Here is a 21,348-nt window from a genome sequence, read left to right on the forward strand (position 1 = left end):
TAGTCAGGCTGTCCTTTTTCTGCCTGATATTGGAGCAACTATAAGCAGGAAACTGGAGCAATTTTAGACAGTAATAATTGTCATATGAACTTATGTATGTGTCTTTGACTCAGGGTGGTTGGAATTAGATAGCTTGTTGGTCTAGTTGTGCGGCCACTAGAATAAGGCAACTGATGGGGCAGCCCTACATCTATCCCGTGAGAAAGGAGGCGTGGTTATTAGTCAAGATGGCGGTAGCGATGTCTATGGCAAAGATCTGGAGGCCGAGCCGTGTGCTGGGCCAGGCTGCTCTCCTGCTGCTGCGGCGGCCTGGGGTTCGGGGCTTGGCTAGATCCGTGAGTACCTGGGCCCCACGAGGTCTTTCCTGAGAAGAAGTAAAGACGTAAAGGTTATTTTTACAGTGTGTGTGGGTCACCGCGAGCTGTCAAGGAAGGACCAACTCAGAAAGGACCCGGAGACTTCTTGTGGGCCTCGATGGAGGGAGACAAGTCAGGGGATGAGATAGGAGTTTGAAAGGCAGATCAGATTTTCATAGAGTTCTACATTTCTTTATTCCTTTACTTAAATTTCAATTCTAAAGCGAGTTGAGCAAGAAACTGGTTTGATTCCTATGTCCCCTGATCAAAAGTCAAGGTAGGGGACTTTGCCATGACTGTTGTTTACAGGCGATCAGTATGTGTTTGTTGACTTCATGAAGGGATACAAAGAGAGCGAGAAATCCAGACAGGACCCTTTATCCACGCTGTTGTTTGAGACAAGATCTCATTGAGTAGTCCAAGATGGCCTGTAACTCAGATGCCCAGACTGGCGTCGAACTGGAGACAGTCCTGTCTCAGTCTCTCAAGTACTGGGGTCACAGTTGTGAGCCACCGCACCTGGCTGCCCACTTTTCTTGAAAACACTTGAGAAAACTCAAGAGTCCCTTTTGATCTATTGTTGCTGGGTGCAGGATAACACTTTCAAAACTGATGTTGAGGTCTGGCTATGTAGCTTCGTGACAGAGTGCTTGCTTAGCATGTGCTATATCCAGAATTGGGCTACTATCCCTGTGTGCTGTGGATATAGTGACACATGACTAATTCCAGCACTTGGGAGGTAGGGGCAGGAGGGTCAGGAATTTGAGGTCAGCCTGAGCTACATGAGACCCTGTTAAAAAACCAAAAAGACTGAAAAAAAGCAAGTGAGGGCCTGGTGTGGTGATGCATACTTATGACCCCAGTATTTAGGAGGCAGAGGCAGGTGGATCTCTGTGAGTTCAAGGCCAGCCCAGTCTATGTAGAGTTCCAGGTTAGCCAGAGCTACATAGTGAGACCATCTCTTAAAAAAAGAAAGATTTCAAAAAAAAAAAAAAAAAAAAAAAAAAGTAAGAAGCCGGGCGGTGGTGGCGCACGCCTTTAATCCCAGCACTAGGGAGGCAGAGGCAGAGGCAGGCGGATCTCTGTGAGTTCGAGGCCAGCCTGGTCTCCAAAGCGAGTTCCAGGAAAGGCGCAAAGCTACACAGAGAAACCCTGTCTCGAAAAACCAAAAAAAAAAAAAAAAAAAAAAAAAAAAAAAAGAAAGATTTCGTTGGTAATGCCTGGTTAGAGGGTTTTGAAGTAAACTGCCAGTGAAAACAGGTCTGGTTAAGTGGTTGGGTTCTGGAGCTGGCTGGAGCTGGACCATATGATTTCACTTTTCTGCTCTGCCTCTTTCTGGTTGTGCAGCCTTGGGCAAGGAACTACTTTCACCTCTCTGTACAGTGTTGATAGTAGCCACTTCATAAGGTGGTTGTGGAAATACCTGCTTGTGGAAGCATTACAAATTGGACCCAGCATAAAAGGGCAATGGCAATGTCAGCCTTACATTAGTGGTGAGGACAGAGACCTTAGAGATTGGGAGAGAGGAAAGGGTGACCTTCACAGCTAATTTCAGCCCCTGAACTCATTGGCTGGGCAAGTAGGCTGAGCTGTGAACAAAAGTGAGGTATCCTAGGGAAAGGTCACTGTGGCTGATTACATTCCTTTTCCTGCTGGCTCAGTCTTCTGTTGTTGTCTCTTTTATTTCTTTACTTATCTGAGAGGAAGTTGGAAGAATGGCAGGAGGGAGCAATCTTTGTGTATTTAAATTTTCTATCTCCGCCCCCCTTTTTTCCTTTTTGATAGTGTCTTATGTATCCCAGGCTGGCCTCCCAGCTCATTATATAGCTGAGGGTGACCTTGAACTTTGGCTCTTCCTGCCTCCATCTCAGTGTTCGGATTAGAAATGTTCATCACCATGCCTGGTTTTATTTGGTGCTGGGGATCGAACCCAGGACTTATATATGTTAGTCAAGTGCTCTACCTACTGAGCTACATCCCTAGTCCCTTCCCTCTTCTCTCCCTCCTTCTTTCATCCTTCCCCCCCATTTCTTTCCTTCCTTTTTTTGTGTGGGGGGATGGTGGAGTGGGGAGGATCCTGATCCTCCTGCTTCTACTTCTCAAATGCTGGAATTTCAGGCATTTGCCATCATGCCTGGCTTTATATTCTCTTCCAATTTTTTTTTCTTTTGTCTTTTTGAGACAGGGTTTCTCTATGTAACCCTGGCTGTCCTGTTCTTGAACTTGCTTTGTAGATCAGGCTAGCCTCAGACTCACAGAGATCTGCCTGCTTCTGTCTCCCAAGGCTGGAACTAAGGGTGTGTGCCACCACACCCAGCTCTGGCTTTTAAAAAGATTTTTTTATTAAATTTCTTTTCGTACATATTTCACAGTGCTACCTCTACCTGTTTTTCTTTCACTGGTTGTATGATTTTAAAACCTACTGCTTTTTTTTTTTTTTTTTTTTAAAGACCAAGTCTTGCTGTATAGCCTGGCTCACCTAGAGTTTTCTATCCCAGGCTCATACTCCTGAGCCTCCGGCTTTAGCCCCTCCTGCCTCAGCCTTCAGAGTGCTCAGATTGCAGACATGTGTTGCCATGCCCACCCCTTTACATTTTTGAGTGGTAACAACAGGCTTGGGTAGTAGCCAAAGAAGATTTTAGACCAGGATTATCCCATGGAGCTTTCCCAGACAGTATAGATGTCTTATATTTGTGCCGTCCAGTACAGTAGCCACCAGACATATGTGGCTACCCAACACTTTGATTGTGTCTAGTGCGACTTGAGAACAGTGGATTTTGTTCTTTTTGAGACAGGGTCATCCTCTCTGTAATATACTCCGGGCTGGCCTTGGAAGGGTGGTCCTCATGGCTCAGCTCTTAAATCCTAGAATTATAAGTGTGTGCTCAGCTCAAAGGTTTATTGTTCTTTTTAAAAATTTGTATATTTATTCTTTGAAAATTTCATACATATATACACTATACTTTGCTTATACCCTCTCCCCAACACTTCCAGTTCCCCTTAAGATTCTCATATCCCTTCCAACTTCGTGTCCTTTTACACTTGTTTGTTTATTTATTTGTCTTTTTTTCTTCTTCTGAGACAGGGTCTAGCTACAAAACCCTGGCTGTCCTGGAACTCAGTATGTAGACCAGGCTGGCCTCAAATTTAGAGAGCTCTGCCTGCCTCTGCCTCCCAAGTAATGGGATTAAAGGCATCCACTTACCTATTTATTTATCTATTTATTTATTTATTTAGTTTTTTTTTTTTTTTGAGACAGGGTTTTTTTTGTGTGTGTGTGTAGTTAGGTGCCTGTCCTGGATCTAGCTCTGTAGACCAGGCTGGCCTCAAACTCACAGAGATCCGCCTGGCTCTGCCTCCCAAGTGCTGGGATCAAAGGCCTGCGCCGCCACTACCACCTGGCTCTATTTATTTTTTAATCCACTGAGTCCAGTTAATGTTGCCATACATAAATGGGTGTAGACTCATCCACTGGAGCATGGGGAACCTACCGGTGACCTAAAGAAAAATGAGTCTTCCTTCCCCTGAAGCTAGAAACTGCTAATAGCTCTTCATTTGGGGATGGGGTCTCCAGAAACCTTGCTGGAACTTTTAACTGCCTGGTGAACTATGTGTGCAATAGCTGTGTCACGAGAGCACCCCCTCCCACCCTCCAGTTCTTACATTGTTTCTCTCCCCTCTTTCACAATGTCCCTGAGCTTTGGAGGGGGAGTTGATAGAATGTCTCGTTTACAGCTGAGCACCCACAGCCACTTGTCCTCAGCATTCTGGACAATAGTTTGTCTCTGCTTTAACCACTCCCCACTGCAGTACAAAGCTTCTCTGGCCAAGGTTGGGAATAGCACAGATCCATGGATATAAACATTAATATTTAGAAGACACTTTGACAACATGACCATTTAGGAAAACAACATCAATAGGTTTTCCTTTAGTTTCTCTTCTTCTTTTTTTTTTTAACCCTGGCACAATTGGACACTGGACGGCCTGGGAATTGAACCCAGGTCCTTTGGAACATTGCTCAGTCCTCTTAACCACTGAGCCATCTCTTTCCTCTCTTCTCCTTTAGTTTCTATGGCTTTCCTAGCTGTGTGTTTTGGCCATGGTTACAGTACCAGGTATGAACTCCCTCCTGTGGAACAGGCCTTTCATTCAATCAAGAGAGTAATCTTGCCACAGATGTGCACCGATGGGCACATCTTACCTGGCGGGTGGGTGTTGTAGCACACAGGGTTCAAGACTGGATAAATTGATGTTTTTTTCTCCCCAGGCTTCTTGCACAGCACTTTCTAGCATTATGAAAGAACTTTTCTCCTCTTTTGGTGGGAGTGTAAACTGGTGCAGCTACTCTATTCACACTGGTTAGGATATGGACTCAACTTAGATGATCATTAACTGACAAATGGATATTGAAAATGTGGTACACACACACACACACACACACACACACACACGGTAGCATATTACTCAAGTGTAAAGAAAACTGAGACCATGAAATCTGCAGGTAAATGGATGGAGCTGGAAATAAATTATACTACGTAATGCCACAAAAGGCGTTATTGTACATTCTCATATGAAGGTTCTTGCTTAAAATCATATATTTTTAACCTGAAGTGCATGTGGAAGCTAGGGAAGTAAAAAGGGAGTGAGAAGAGGATGCATTTAAGGAAGGGGACAGTAGGATACAGGCGACATGAAATAGAGATGGGAACACTGGAAGTGGGGCAAGAGTTCAAACAGATAGCGCTGTGCCGGAGATGGAGAAGGGAGAGGCCAGGGAAAGGGAACAGAATGAAGTGTGCGTGAAGAAACACTTCAGAATGTGTGATCTTGGCAATCCAAGTGAAAAAACACAGTGAGTAGGGGCAGAATTGACATACTGTGAAAGACTGGGGAAGATACTGGAGGTAGAGGTTTAAGTTCAGATGGGGACAGGGAGGTGAAGGAGAGGAGAGGTAGGAGTGGGCTAGCCAAAACGAAGACTCTCTGAAGAAGCCTTATGAAGAAGCCCCATCAGTTTGCAAGCTAATTAAAAAATTTTTTTTCTTTCTTTTTTTTTTTTTTTTCAAGACTGGGTTTCTCTGTGTAACAGCGCTGGCTGCCCTCGAACTCACTCTGTAGACCAGGCTGGCCTCAAACTCACAGAGATCTGTGCGTCCTGAGTGCTTTGATTAACGGCATGTGCACTACCGCCTGGCAAAATTTTTTTTCTTAAAAAAAAAAATTTAAACAGAAGTACTTGACATTAGTAAACACTGTTGCTCCCAGAAGTACGAGGTCATTGTTAGGCATGGTTGCTATTGGTCAGGCTCTTGCTGCTCTTGGTTGCCTGTGACTAGATGGTTAGACCCTGTTGCTGAAGGGACCACACGCTCGGTTTGGGAACACAGAAAATCTTTATTTTTTGAGACATAATCTCACCCCAGTGCAGGATGGTCTGGAACTCACTCACTGTGTAGCCAGTTATGGCTTCAAACTGGTGGCATTCCTCCTGCCTTAGCTTCCTGAAAGGTGTTTGCACCCTGATAGGCCTTTCTGCCCACGCAGCTATCCAAATCAGACCAAATCAGACAGGGACGGACGAGAGACCGAAAAACCACATGTCTGTTTTCTGGGATGCAGTTTAAATACCCTATGGGAGTGGTCTTGAGCATCTCTAGGGGAGGAGTTTAACGGGCTTTGAGGGGCCAGGTTTGGGGAAAGAGGGGGGGGGGAGATGAGGTGGACCTTCCACCAAAATACTTCCCAAGTGGTCAAGTGGTGGGATTTCAGGCATGAGCCACCATCCATGACTGGAAGGTGCCGTTGTATCCAGATGGAGATGGGAGGAGGGTGGGGAGGTTGTCTGCTGTGGATTGGTTAGAGGGGATTACTGGGGCAGATGGATCAGGAAGAAGACCCAGTACCCTCCTCTCATCACCCTTCACTCAGTGCGGTTGCCCTGGGGGGGTGTGCTGGGTGTTCATTTCTCTTTGTCCCTCTGCTGCTATAGCAGATGTCTCCACAGCTCAGGGGAAAGAGGAAAGAAACGCTCACTGTAAGAGCCAGGCCTGGGGTGGCACTGTAAAACTCCCCCCCCCCCTGTCTCTCTCTCTTTCTCTCTCTCTCTCTCTCTCTCTCTCTCTCTCTCACACACACACACACACACACACACACAAACACACACACACACAATCAAAAGATAAAAACCTAACTACTCTCTTGGGCTCAGTTGGTAGAATGCCATGGTGCCCAGCAGGCACAAAGCTGTGCATTCGGTTGCTAGTCCTGTGCCAACTGGGTATGGTAGTGCATGCGTATAATTCCCCCACTCAGGAAGCAGAGGCAGGAGGATTGCATCAAGCTCCAGGCCAGCCAGGCTACATAGTAAGACCCTGAAAGTTAAAAAAAAAAAAAAAAAGATTTGCCCTTAAGACCATTGAAATGGTTCAGAGAGTAAAGGCAGCTACCATCAAGCCTGGTGACTTGAGTTATCTCCAGGACCCACATGGTGAAGAGAGACTCAACTCCTAGAAGTCATCTCACACTTCCATGCACCTGCACACACAATACATAAAAATGTAATTTAAAAAGTTAAAAACTTGGGCCTGGAGGGATGGCTCAGTGGTTGAGAACACTGGCTGCTCTTCCAGAGGACCCAGTTTCAGTTCCCAGCACCCACATGGCTGCTCACAGCTGTCTGTGGCTCCTGTTCCAGGGCATTCAACACCCTCACACAGACATACATGTAGGTGAAACACCAATACAATAAAAATAAATTATTTAAAAAAAATTAAAAACTTAAAAAAACAAATCCACTCTCTTCCGACCCTCATTTGTGGGGTGGGCAGGGCCCCTGGAGTAAGGGGGTGGGTAGAGCCAGGTCTCTGCTCACGTGACATCCTTAATGGTCCTGCTTCAGGCAGCTGGCCTGGCTCTCCAAGTGATGTGAACATGTTCAGTGGGTATTGTGGGTCGAGAGGGGATGGTTCTTACTGATTTCTCTCTTATTATGTTTAAACTTTGGCCTGGAGACCAAATGTAGCCAAGGACAGATGTGAATATAACCAGACATGAAATTATAAACTTAGCTAAAACATGATGAGATTTAGAGGGAAGGAGGTGTCAGTGTGTGTGTGTTGCTAACTGTGGTGACGTTCTAAGTGTGAACTTTGTAGACAACAGCACTGTGTTGCAATGTTAAATGGTTGAACACCCCTGAGGGTGGCTGATGTCTTAAGAAACCTAGTTGGATTTTTCACATCATGAAACACTTTGAGACTGACAATTTCAGTCACAAAGTGCTAGTACCCTGCTATTAAAAATGAGGAAACTGAGGTTCAGCGATAAAAAGTCTGAGCATGGAGCCCTGGATCCCAAAACCTAACTCTCTTTTAGCTCCAGGAAGGGGAGGAAGCTTAGTCATGTCCCAGTCTCACAGCACTTGGACACTCAGCCCCGTCCTGCTGCTCCCACCAGCCTGTCAAGACACTTGCTTCTCTTGGGCTGGGTTAGTATCAGAAAAGCTGGGCTTAGGCCCCGACATGCCCCTCTCCCCACTTTTCATCCACATTGGTCACTTTTTGTTTGTTTATTTTTGAGACTTCAGCCCACTCTGTAGTCCTTTGCTGGCCTGGAACTTGCTAAGATCACCAGGCTGGCCTGAAACTCACAGAGACCTGCCTATCTCCTATCTCTGCCTCTGCCTCCTGTGAGCTGATATTAAAGGTGTGCACCACTACACTCAAGTATTTTGTTTTGAAATATCTTTAGTACAATATTGTTAACCTAACAAGTAACTTATTTTTTGAGGGTGAGATGGCATGTGCATGCCACTGTGGAGGTCAGAAGACAACTTTGGGGTCCCAGATACCAAACTTGAGTCCATCAGGCTTGGTGGCAAGTGCCTTTACCAGATGAAACATCTCTCTCTTTTTTTTTTTTTTTAGGTACAGTCTTTTGTAGTCTGGTTGACCTTGAACTTATTACCCTCTCACCTTCATGCCTGAGTACTGGGTCACTGGTGTGCACCAGTGTGCTTGGTTTTTGTTTTGCTCTGTTTTCAGTACTGGGGATCGAACCATGAGTTAGAAGGTGCTGGGCAAGTATGCTACTGCTGAGCTCCACCTCAGGATAGAGAAGACGTTGTCCCGTGGAACGGAAGTATTGCAGTCACCCAGTAGCTTTGTTTGATAGACAATGCAAGGCTGAAGAAAGTGTAAAGAACAAAGGGTAAAGTGATGCGTTCACGGTAGCTCTTCTTGTAGGGACAGAGGAGCGGTAACAGTGGAGGACTAATCAACTGGTGGTCACCATCAGGGTCCTTCAGCTTGTTTTGGCTGGCTGACCTGCTAGTTCCTCAGAGCAGTTAGGGACTATACACTTTAGGTTTCCATTGGTAAAACCAGAGTAATACTTCTCTTAGAGCATGCTGGCTAGGGCTAAAGAGGGATTTTTTTTTTGGTTTTGAGATGGATCTCATGTAGGTGAGAGTCCCTATGAACTCATGATCCTGCTACCATCACCTCCAAGTTCTGGGATTACAAGTGTGGGCTGTCTTATCTAGCTAAAGAGTGTGGGTTTTGTTGTTTTCCCTGGGGTCTTGTTATGCAGTCCTCCTGCCTCTGCTTCCTGAGTATGAGGATTAAAGGTGTGCAGCATACATACCTGGCTCTTTTTTCCTTTTTAACAATTTAGAGTGTGTGTGTGTGTGTGTGTGTGTGTGTGTGTGTGTGTGTGTGTGTGTTGGTGTGCTGGTGTGTGCCTGCTGAGGCCAGAGGTGTCAGATTCCCTTGGAGCTAGAGTTACAGGTGATTTGATTTGCAAGCTGCATGTGGGTGCTGGAAGCTGAATTTAGGTCCTCTGGAAGAGCAGCAAGAGCTTTTAACTTCTGGGCTATCTCTCCAGCTCCAATCTGGGCTATCTGTCCAGCTCCAAGGATTTTTTTTTGTTTGTTTTTTTTTTGTTTTTTGAGACAGGGTTTCTTCGTGTAGTTTTGGTGCCTGTCCTAGATCTCCCTTTGTAGCCTAGGCTGGCCTCAAACTCACAGAGATCTTCCTGGCTCTGCCTACCTAGTGCTGGAATTAAAGGCGTGTGCCAAGGGAGATTCTTTTTTTTTTTAAGATTTATTTATTTATTAGGTATAGAGAAGAAGTTGCCAGATCTTATTACAGATGGTTGTGAGCCACCATGTGGGTGCTGGGAATTGAACTCAGGACCTCTGGAAGAGCAGTCAGTGCTCTTAACCTCTGAGCCACTAGGGGCACTTTGTATTCCGAGCACTGAGTAAGTCAGATAGTAACAGGTTTGATGTTGACCGATTCAGAGAAAGAGTGAAATGCCCTCTTTGGCTTTACACCTGCAGCACCGGGGGTGGGGGGTGGGGTGGGGTGGGGTGGGGTGGGGGGTGGGGTGGGGGCGTGTGGCGGCCAGAGTTTAAAGCTGCTGGTTCCCTGAAGCCGAGAGAGCGTGATTGCTTTCCAACCTGAGTGGCTACTCTAGAGGCAGATGTAGCTCTCTGCTGTGTTAGCCTCAGGCTCAAGGATCAGTGGGTGTGCATGTTATTGGCTTTCTTCCACAGACAGACTTTAAAGTTAGCAGGCCCACCCCAAATGATACACATGTTCTAAACTCTGCCTTCCTTGGTCATGCAGCCCTGCACATGCCAGCTGTACCATTTGTGAACTGTGTGGCTTTGGACAAGTTGCTTAGCTCCGTGAGCCTCAAATACCACCTTGTTGATGGAGGTGTTTCACCAGGAGGCTGTGGGGTTCAGTGAATGCAGAGGAAAGCGCTTCATATGGCACCTGGGTTCATAGTTGGCTCTTTTTTTTTGTTTGTTTGGTTTTGGTTTTCTCAGATAGGGTTTCACTGGGTAGCTCTGGCTATCCTGGAACTCACTCTAGACTGGCCTTGAACTCGGAGATCCACTTGTCTCTGCTTCCCAAGTGCTAGGGATGTGCACCACCACTGCCTGGCTCTTTTTTTTTTTTTTTTTTTTTTTGTCTTTTAAGATTTATTTTATGTGTGTGTGTGTGTGTGTGTGTGTGTGTGTGTGTGTGTGTGTGTGTGTCTGTGAAGACTAAAGAGAGTATAGGATCCTCTGAAGCTGGAGTTACAGGCGGTGTGAGTCAACTGATATGGGTACCAGGAATCAAATCTGGTCCTCTGGAAGAGCAGCCAGTGCTCTTCCCAGCTGAGCCCTCTCTCCAGCCCATAGTTGCCTCTTAACTGACTTGCTTTAGTCGTCTTGGTCTCCAGTATCCCAGACTGCCAGGAGCCTTTCTGTTTGTTTTGTTTTGTTTTTGTTTTTGTTTTGAGAGGCTGGCCTTGCACTTGAGATCCTCCTGCCTCACCCTTCTGATGCTTGACCTGACATGTCTGTGCAACCACACTGGGCTTTGCAGTCTTTGTTCCCTGGGCCCAGAGCATTTCCTCACCCTTGCCTCTCTCTGCCTGTGCAGCAGCCTTGCTTAACTCCCCTCTTTCAGAGAACTTTCCTGTCACTCCACTTGGAGTGGCTGGTGACACTTCCATCATGGGCTTCATTGGTGTATTATTCCCTGCAGCCCTAAGGCAGGTCTCTTCTCTTTATGGGGTATGGGTTCCTGTCCCCTATCATATGGTTGGACAGGGACAGAACTGGGATTCCAGCCAGGCAGGTTAGTTGGAGCTGTGATGATACTCTGCTTCCCTCAGCATCTGTTGCCCATGCTCCCTGTGTGAGCTCTCACCCAGGCCTCACTTAGAGCAAACACTTTGTGTCTACCTGTTTGACGGGAACAGTTATCAAACATACCTATTAGTGGTCCATGTTTGCCATGCATTCCTTATGCGTTAGGCACTGGGCTGAATCACATGTACTGGTCAGTTCATGCCACCCTCATGATAGCTCATGAGAATGTACACTGTAAGAAGACACTAAGGCTCAGGGGGTTTTCGTCATGCAGTGCTTTGCTTGTGCCTGTGCTATTCCCAAGGTGCCTTAGGGAATGGCCATGAGGATACTTCTGCAGGTGGACCAGGCTACCCAGCTTCTGCTTGGTCTTCGTGGCTTCAGGGCTGGTTCCAGTCTGAGCAGCTTTGCTATTCTATGTCACTGGCCACCAGGCTACCTCTCCCAGCCCCTCCCAAGAACAGGCTAACGGAAAAATTGGATGTGGTCATATCCCTTCTCTGTAGGCATCTTACCACCCATCCCATAATCCAGCATCTTCATTATTGGATTGTTTGTTTTCGAGACAGGGTTTCTCTGTGTAGTTTTGGTGCCTGTCCTAGACCTCACTCTGTAGACCAGGCTAGCCTCGAACTCACAGAAATCTGCCTGGCTCTGCCTCCGAGTGGGATTAAAGGAGTGCGCCACCACTGCCCGGCTTATTGGCCATTTTTGGAACTCACTGAATTAGCACAGTGACTCCATGGGGGCGAGGACAGCCCTCCTATCTACAGGTTTGGAAAGAGGGGGTTGGAGAGCATGGTCTGGGCCCGCTCCAGTATGTGAAGCACACCTGGATGTCTGGATGGCTGCGTTGGATCCTCTGACAGTGTGTCCTTCTTGGATACCCTAGCTCATTCTCAGCCCGCAAGCTCTGCCTGCTGACCCTCACCACTGCTAGACTACTCCTTTAGCTCTCCTCCTCTGACTTCAGCTTCTAGACCTTTTATAGAACCACTTGGCCTCCCTTTCTTGCTCTTTGAAGTTTGCTAGGGCCAAAGTCTGTTACTAAATTCCAACCAAAGGTGCAGTGGTTCTTCCCACTCTCCCTATCTTCCCAAGGTGCCTGTCACCTCTGATTTTCCCATTTTCTTACCTTTGCAGCCTTTGTGTCTTTTGGTAGGGTTGATTTGGTTTTGAGACAAGGTTTCAGTATGTGAGTCATTATGTGGGTCATGCTGGCCTTGAACTCATTATTCTCTTGCTTCAGCCTCCTGAGTGGGTATCTTAGGTAGGGTTTCTATTGCTGTGAAGAGACACTATGACCATGGCAACTCTTAGGAAACATTTAATTGGGACTGGCTTACAGTTTTAGAGATTAGTCTGTTGTCATCATAGTGGGCAGCATGGCTGTGCACAGGCAGACATGGTGCTGCACAAGGGGCTGAAGTTCTACACCTGGATCTACAGGCAGCAGGAAGAGAGAGATCCTGGGCCTGGCTTGAGCATCGGAAACCTCAAGGCCCACCCCCAGTGACACCCTTCCTCCAACAAGGCCACACCTCCTAATGCTGCTTCCCAAGCATTCAAGTATGAGTCTGTGTGGGCCATTCTCATTCAAACCACCACAGTGGAGTTCTTGACATGTGTCATCTAACTTGTTTATTTGTTTTGATAGTCTCATATATCCCAGGATAGCTTGAAATGAACTATGTAGGGGAGAGTGACCTTGAACTGACTCTACCTCTAGACTGATTACAATCTGAGATTACATGATGTGTCATCATGATAGCTTGCTGTGGTGCTAGGGATCAAATCTAGGGCTTTGTACATAATAAGTATCTACTCAGCCAGACAGACTACATCCCAACCCCTGCTTTTCTTTCTTTCTTTCTTTCTTTCTTTCTTTCTTTCTTTCTTTCTTTCTTTCTTTCTTTCTTTCTTTCTTTTTTAAAGATTTATTTATTATGTATACAGTGTTCTGCCTGCAGGCCAGAAGAGGGCACCAGATCCCATTATAGATGGTTGTGAGTCATCATGTGGTTGCTGGGAATTGAACTCAGGACCTCTGGAAGAGCAGCCAGTGCTCTTAACCTCTGAGCCATCCCTCTAGTCCGCTTTTCTTTTCTTTTTCTTTTTTTTTTTTCAAGACAGGGTTTCTCTGTGTAGCTCTGGCTGTCCTGAAACTCTGTAGACCAGGCTGGCCTCCCAACTCACAGAGATCCGCCTGCCTTTGCCTCCTGAGTGCTGAGATTAAAGGCATGTGCTTTGCCTTGCCTTGCTTTTGTTTTCTTAATTAAAAACATTTATTTTTCTTGAGATAGCGTCTTGTTATGTGGTCCAGGCTGGCTTTGAACTCATGATCCTTATGCCTCAGCCTTGAGAATACTCAGATTCTAGGCATTATCCGTCATGCCTATCTTTCTTTGTTTTTGAGACAAGCTCTCATTGTCTAAGCCTGTGTGGTCTTCTAGTTGCAATCTCCTCTCCTGGCATTAGTGGCATTACCATGCGCTTGCTGCTTTCCTCCTACTTTTCAGGCACATGTTATGCCCAGGCCTGCGTGAATCCCTTTGTAAATCACCCTAGGAACTTTGCACATAGCCCTCTGCAGCTATTTAGATGTGAGAAAATTCAGAGTGCTTGTGGAGAGCCACACTTTGAGCTCAGAAAGTGGAGCCCAGGTCTGTCTGACTCAAGAGCCGCTGAACTCAACCAACCGCTCATTCACCCATGTGTTGGGTAATTACTATGGAGTGCTTGTTATGTAAGCCAACTTGGACACCTCCCCTGCCTTGCGGTGTGTGTGGGAGGCAGACACAGAACAAAGGAACCTTCCAGGTAGGTATCAAGGTCCCACACTGTGCCTGGACCTCAGGGTGAGGAGAGGCTGCTCGCTTCCTCCCTGCACGAACAGTCTGCCTGCCTGAGTGGTGCCAGTCTGAACCTGCCCTGCCTTTGGGAGTGATAATTTCCTCACAGCCACAAATGTCGATAATCATGCACAGGAAACTTGCTGCCCGCTGGAGCCTCGGCGCCTTGGCCACCCCAATTACAAAAAGGGAGGGGACACACATGAGACCAAGTTTGTGGGGAACCCACTGTTTCTGTGGCTTCCCTAGATGTGAAGTCACAAACTGCTGACCTGAGGGGAAGCCTGGCTGCTGTGGGGAGAAAAGACGCAGATATGTGGGAACTGGACATGCTGTGGCAGTTGGGGCTCGGGGCCCTGAGATTGGAAACACAGCCCTGCCAGGTTGGGAGTCCACTTGTTATGCGTATTTTCAGACTTGTGGCCTGGCGCAGGCTGCTTTACCTCCCTAAGCCTGTTAGCTCACCTCTTTCCAGGCAGTGGCATATAATCTTCACTGATGCCCCAAGGAAGCTCAGCTCAGCCTGGCACCCTGCTCATTAGTCACCTGAGCATTTGGGCTTCTTGATGGTTTTTGCCAGCCATCCTTTTCTCCGATGGTAGCCTCTTGAGGTTCTGTTACCTGCTGTGGCAGAATGATCCAGAAAGGTTTAGTTAGCAACAAACTAGCATTGTTGGAAGATGGCAATCTATCTCTCCCTTCGGCCATCCTCCCCACTGCCTGGAGGTCGAGTTGTTTATATGGGTTTTCAGTAAGGGAAGACAATGTGGGAAGACATGTGAGCCCCAGACAGGTGGGCCTATCTGTCCCCCAGTATGTCTTGGAGTACCCCCCTCCCCCCAAGCTGGTAGCCTCTTCTGGAATGGGCTGCTCACACCTAATCTTCGTGGACGTGGAGGAGAGTGGTCCTCCAGAAAGTCTGAAGACAGAAGGCCAAAGTCTCTGTGTTAACAAAAGAAATATGAGCCTGGTTTTTGTGTGGTCAGCGTTTTCTGGCAGGTGGCCCTTTCCTGGAACTTGGCACTAGGGTAGGCTTGGGTAAGGCAGGAAGATTTGTTCCTTTCTATATAACATCAGTGTGCAGTCCAACTATTTGGTTTATTTTTTGTGTTTTGTTTTTCATTTTGAAACAAGAGTCTTCTGTAGCTCAGATTGGCCCCAGGCAGGTGATATTCCCACCCTTACCTCCCAGGCATGCACCATCACTCTAAATCAAACCTAGGGCTTCATGCGCACTAGACAAATACTCTATCTAGTGAGCCATATCTCTGGCCTTATTTATTTTTTATTTTTTGAGATAGAGTCTTGTGTTGCCCAGGCTGGCCTTGAACTTACTATGTATGTAGCCAAAGGTGGTTTTGAACTCTTGATTCTTCTGTCTCCACTTCCCAGGTGCTGGGATTAGAAGTTGAGCTACCAAATACAACTTGACTATTTTTTTTTAAATAACTGATTATTTTTGAAAGAAAACTGTAGCTTAAGCTGGCCTTGAACTTGTCTTATCTAATTCCCTCAAACACCGCCCCCTCCAATATAGGGATTATGAGTGTGCACCGCCTTACTTAGCTTTTTGCTTTGTGTCTGTGGTGGGGTTTTCTGTGTCTCGCGGCTGTCCTGGAACTCAACATCTTTCTGCCTCAGCTTCCTGCATGCTGTGATTACAGGCATGTGCTGCTGTGCCTGGTTCCATGTTCAGTTTATGTATAAAAGGTAGAGCATGCAGGAGCAAAGAGAAACTTGTGGAAACCAGATCTTCATGGAGGGGAGCTTATGCAGTTTTATGATCTGAGAGGTGTAATGTCCCTACAGGACTTCTGGCTACTCTGAGCCCACTATAGGTTTCCACAGAGAACATGTACCAGCCCTCACTTTCTGGGGTTTGCATATCCTGTTCCCCTTGGCCTGCAACGCTCCTTCCCTGCTTGCTCATTACTCTATGGGACTCAGGTTTGTTTTTTCTGTTGTTCGTTTGTTTTGTTTTTCTGAGACAGGGTTTCTTTGTGTGGCTGTCCTGGAACTCGCTCTGTAGACCAAGCTGGTCTCAAACCTAGAGATCCACCTGCCTCTGCTCCCTGAGTGCTGGGATTAAAAGCGTGTGCCACTACCTCAGAACTCAGTTTTTATGTGACTTCCTCAGAGAAGCTCTGCGTTTGTCCCCTTGGCTGTGAGGTATTAGGAATCACCCCCCTTCCTGCTTGTTTGGTATGCCTTCCCCTTCTAGGCTACAAGGACAGATATCTGCTGTTCCTAGAGCCCTGCACGGGGCTGGGAGCGAAGCAGGTGCTCAAATATTTGTTGACCGGATCCGTTTGACTTTAGCACAGGAGCTGCCCTGGCAGGGAAAGGGTACTGATGCATGTGATGCACTTTGCCAGATGAGAGAAGGGAAGGTCAGAGGTGTGGTAGAATTCATTACAGGTAACACCCATAAACTATAATCCCAGCCCCAGAGGCTGAGGCAAGAGGATCATGAGAGTGTGGCCAGCCTGGGCTATGTAGCAGGAACTTGTCTCAAAAAGACTTCCAGATGCCCTCTGGGGCATTATATAAACATACCTTCCTTTCTTTTTTATTTTAATTATTTTGATTTTTTTTCAAGACAGGGTTTCTCTGTAGTCTTGGCTGTCTTGGAACTCACTCTGTAGACCAGGCTGGCCTAAGATCCACCAGTTTCTGCCTCCGAGTACTGGGATCAAATGTGTGCACCACCACTGCCCAGCTGAGGCACTATATTGTTAAAAAGAATAGCAAGCATTGTGGAACATACCTATAATGTCAGTATTTGGGAGGCTGAGGCAGGAAGACCATGAGTTCAAGGTTAGCTTGGGCTACACAGGAAAACCCTATCTCAAACACACACATACACATACACACAAACAAAAACAAAACAAAAAACAAAACCAAAAAAAAACTTGGCCTGGGCTCAAACACACACACACACACACACCAAAAAACCAAAACTGGGCCTGGGCTACACAACAACAATCTGTCTTTAAAAGAGGCAATCCCAGCCAGTTAGTGGTGGTGTATGCCTTTAATCCCAGCACTCAGGAGGCAGAGGCAGGTGGATCTCTGTGAGTTCAAAGCCAGTTTGGTCTACAGAGTGAGATCCAGGACAGTCAGGGCTATTACACAGAGAGACCCTGTCTCTTGGAAAAACAAAACAAATAACAACAAAAACTGGGTATGGAGTCACATATATGTAATCAGCACTCTGGAGGCGAGGGAATTAGGACTTCAAAGCTAGTCTCAGAAAGAAGCAAGTTTGAAGCTAACCTGGGCTCCTTACCCACCAGAGTGTCAGCCACCAGGGAGGGTTGAGGCAGCTGAAGCTTCTGCTGCTCCTGACGGAGGCACTTCTTTGCTTCTCTTCCCCAGCAACCCAGCAGGCAGCAGCAGCAGTTCCCATCCCTGGACGACAAGCCCCAGTTCCCAGGGGCCTCGGCAGAGTTTGTAGACAAGCTTGAGTTCATCCAACCCAATGTCATCTCTGGTATCCCCATCTACCGTGTCATGGACCGCCAGGGCCAGATCATCAACCCCAGTGAAGACCCCCATGTGAGGCTGCTCCCCCGTCCTGGTCCCTCATGCTCAGGTCCCTTGCCTGACTCTTCTGGTCCCAACTTTCCCCATCTGTCTGCCTCTGCCTGCAGCTGCCCCAGGAGGAGGTACTGAAGTTATACAGGAGCATGACGCTGCTCAACACCATGGACCGAATTCTCTATGAGTCCCAACGGCAGGTATGTGGGACAGGCTGGAGCAGGGTGGGGTCACCCCGGATCTCTACCTGTGCTTGTATACAAGAATGCACCAAGGAGGGGGAGGTATGGGGATCCTTTCAGTGGTGTCATGAGAGTTCTGTGGGGTTCTCCTGGGGCACTGGAAGAATGTGGGAAGGGACACTAAAAATACTTGCCATGTGCACAGCAGAGAAAAGTTCTAGAAGTGCCTAGTCACAGTCATGACTTCAGGCAAGACATTTTTCTTGTTTTTATGTTGGTCTCAACACTATATGTTAGCTGAGTACAGAGCTCAGTGGTAGAATTCTTGACTTGCTCTGGGTTCCATCACTAGCTCTACAAATAAATAAAAAACATACTTAAAAAGCCAGGCATGGTGATACATGCTTGTAATCCCAGTACGTGGGAGGCTGAGGTGGTAGGTAGCTGTGAGTTCCAGGCCAGCCTAAACTGCAAAGTGAGACACTGTCTCAAAGCTGCCTCTCCATCCCCACTCAATAAATCCGTGAGTGAGAGCCAGTGTTCTAACTTGTAGGGTTGGTATGGGAAGGAATTAGCTATCCAGGATGGAAGGAGCTTACCTAACATGCACAGTACAGTCTGCGTTTGAGGATTGTGCTTAGGTACAAGGGACAGAACTCCTCACTCCAAAGGAAAGCTTAAGAAACAAAATCAAAAGCAGTACTTAACAGGTGACTGGTTTGTCCTCTTGGATAAAAGAAGCTAGGGATGGGGGCCTGGAACTCATCCAGTGGCAGCTGAGTGTCAGTTGCTTGTCCTTTCTCCTCCTGTTGCTCTGCTCTGCTCTGCAGCGTTGGCCTCTTTCTCACAATCCAGATGGCTGCTGGAGTCTCATTCCAGGCAGCAAGTAGAAGGAAGCGGGGAGGCCGAACACTGCACATCCCATCTCTCTCCTCACTTACGTCTTCATAGAGCTTTCTCGGGCATCCCCCTGAGTAACATGTGCACACAGTCATCAGCCCTTCCTGGTTGCCAGGGAGACTGGCAATAGCCCTTTCATCTGCGTAGCTCCTGTCTATCGTAGAATGGGAGGTGGGGAGGAATATGGAGGCGGGGAGGACTCTGGGTAGACAGGCTCTGCCACTAGCCCAAGGTGGGGGTGCATCTCAGGCTCTTCCACAGGCTGGACTTGACAGCCTTACAGGCCCTCTGTATCCCACACCCGCCCACCCACTTGGCACCAGAAAGTTAATTAACTTTTAATTGGCTCCCCACTTAGAGAAGCCCTTCTTCATCACTTTCCCTGGCAGCTGGAAAGCCAGGTTCCAGGAGCAATGCTGAGCTCCACAGGGGTGAAGAATCCTGAGGGGCAATCAGGAAGAGCTCTTCCATGTGATCTTGGGTGATCTGGATTTCATCATATACCAGGGGTTCCCCAGCTCTCCAGCCAGACTTCAATCTTGGCACCCTAGACCTAGTTGGCATCATCTCTGCTTATACCCCACAGCCGACAGCCTGACCAAACTTGACCTGCGTCCCTTCCTCCTCTAACCCATTTCTCAGTGTTGGGCACTGCCAGCCACTCTTCTCATCTACCCTGGCACCCTGAGTCTCATAGCAGCTCCGCAGCACTGTTGGAAACTCACCCCTGTCCCTCTGCTCCATCCTTTCTAACGGAATGGTGTTTGTTCTGTTTGTTCTGTGCCTGTTGCCTCGGGCTCACAGGATGGCTGCCACAGGTCCAGACATCATGGCTCTGAGCAAGGCAGGAAGATGGTGAGGGTAGGGGTAGTGCCAGCAGTAGTCTCCCTTATCCCGAAAGGCAGATTCTATTAAAGCTTCGCGTTTAAACTGTCCCTGACTAACCATCTCTGGCTAGCAAGGGAGGCTGGGAAGCCCAATGTCTTTTCCAGGTCCAGGATAGAGAGGCCAAGGTAGGTGGCCTGGGGGGTCACTCTCAGCACCACTAACTCGGCTTTTGAGGACTCATCCATCTGTCCCTCCTGCTGTCTCCTCAGCTCCCAGACAGGCCACCGGTCCCCCTCTCCTAGCTTGCTGCTCTCTTGCCTGTTCTCCATCCCTTCCCTGTAGAGCTGCCTGAGAGATTCCAAGTGACCGAAGTGTGGCTGTAGCACTTCTGCAGAGTGCCCTAGAGGACAGTCCAGGCATTTGTCCCCATCATCCGGGAGCTGCCCCCCACCTCATCTCCTCTTGCCTTCATGTCATGGCTCTTTGGCCTCCTGTCTTTCTCTGCCCTTTTGTCCGGGTCTTCCACTCGCCTCCTTTGCCCAGAGCAGCAGGTTCTCTCCACACCTGCCTATGCCTGTACCCTCCTTTGGGCTCTTGTCACGCAGTTCCCACTGTCCATTCAGTTCCTTCTGGAGGCAGGAGCTCCTGTAGCCCAGCACAGTGATGGCCTTAGGGATGGCTGATCATTACCAGTTAGGCAGGGGGCTGGGTGTGGTGGCACACCCCTTTAATTCCAGCACCCAGGAAGCAGAGGTAAGCAGATCTTTATGAGTTCAAGACCACCTTGCTCTACATTGTGAGTTCAGGATAGCCAGGGCTACAGAGAGACCCTGTCTCAAAAACAAAACAAAACAAAAAAGTCAGGCAGGGTTCTCTGTCAAGGACTGCCTTAACCAAGCCTGGGCCTCTGGCCCCTTCACCCCCAGGGCCGGATCTCCTTCTACATGACCAACTATGGTGAGGAAGGGACACATGTGGGGAGTGCCGCCGCCCTGGACCGTACAGACCTGGTGTTTGGCCAGTACCGGGAGGCAGGTATGTCTGCTGGTAGTTTACTCCTAGGGTCTTCATTGAGCCCCATAGTTCAGTTTCCCTGAGTGCTCTTACAGGAGCAGCATGGTGCTGTGAAGGCCTCCGGAGTCCAGGCAGCAGCAGCAGCAGCGTTGCAAGCAGGGTGGGTGAGGTGTGACTTTGGAGAGGCAGTGTTCCCCCGGAGCCAGGAAGTGTAGGGAGCATTTCTTGCAGAGAAGGGTAACTCACTAGTCTTCTCTGAATCACCATGTCCTCATCTCCAAAGTGGTAGTGAGGAGGTACATGAAGTGAATGGTTGCTAGAAGGTTGCTGGGGATCAGGTGTGGCTGAGGGCATGGCACACTCTGTGGACACCTGCCTACCCAGTGCAGGGCACTTGTGGACTCTCCTGAGGTGCTATGTTCCCTAGGAAGCAGGGGTAGTGGAAAGGTCCTGAGTGCAGTGTGGATCTTATTTTTGGCAAGAGAGATGGATGCGGAGTGAGAGGAAGGAACAGAGAATAAGGCAAGAGCCTCTTTGGGAGCTGGGGATGTTCCTGGCAGTAGAGTGCCTACCTAGACTCCACCAGTGGGGGCTGAGTGAGAGGCTTGCTGAGCCTAGAAATGTGGTTGCTTGGGGTCCTGCAACTAAGCAGCCTCTGGTGGGATCATCTAGGCAAGTCTAGAGCCTTGGTAGGCCTGCCACATCTTGGGCAAGTTGCCTAGCCATGCTGTTCTGTTGATAAGGAGGTGGTAGCTCCAGCTGGCTGCTGAAAAGAGCCTGGTATAGGCTGAGCACTTGGAGTTATAGGCCCTTGTTATTAGAGCCATTCTCAGGGACAGCTTTTCAGAAGTGGGGTAGGCTAGGATGACTGTCCAGAGGCCTTCTCTGATAAGTCAGGCATTCAGTCTGTAGATGGACCAGCCCCTACAGTACCAGCCCCTCTTGTACTGGGTTAGGACATACAGCCTATGATGGTTGAGGCTTGGCATCATGAGCAAGGAAACCCAGGTTTCCAAGGCACTGTG

The 21,348-nt window shown here is 48.0% G+C and overlaps 1 protein-coding gene across 3 annotated transcripts in view; it reads left to right on the top strand.

Annotated features, from left to right (window-relative positions):
• Positions 1-21,348, top strand: part of Bckdha (branched chain keto acid dehydrogenase E1 subunit alpha) — a 29,065-nt gene that overhangs the window by 165 nt on the left and 7,552 nt on the right. The window contains exons 1-4 of one of the 3 annotated variants that reach the window (XM_059279845.1): positions 187-335; positions 17,238-17,417; positions 17,513-17,599; positions 20,236-20,344. In XM_059279845.1, the coding sequence (XP_059135828.1) occupies positions 228-335; positions 17,238-17,417; positions 17,513-17,599; positions 20,236-20,344 (484 nt within the window). In that variant the 5' untranslated portion in view covers positions 187-227. Of the gene's footprint in view, positions 1-185; positions 336-17,237; positions 17,418-17,512; positions 17,600-20,235; positions 20,345-21,348 lie in introns of those variants that run through there. The other 2 variants (XM_059279849.1, XM_059279847.1) reach the window with 2 other exon arrangements.

This window comes from Peromyscus eremicus, chromosome 1, assembly GCF_949786415.1.
Source record: "Peromyscus eremicus chromosome 1, PerEre_H2_v1, whole genome shotgun sequence".
Lineage (NCBI taxonomy): Eukaryota > Metazoa > Chordata > Mammalia > Rodentia > Cricetidae > Peromyscus > Peromyscus eremicus.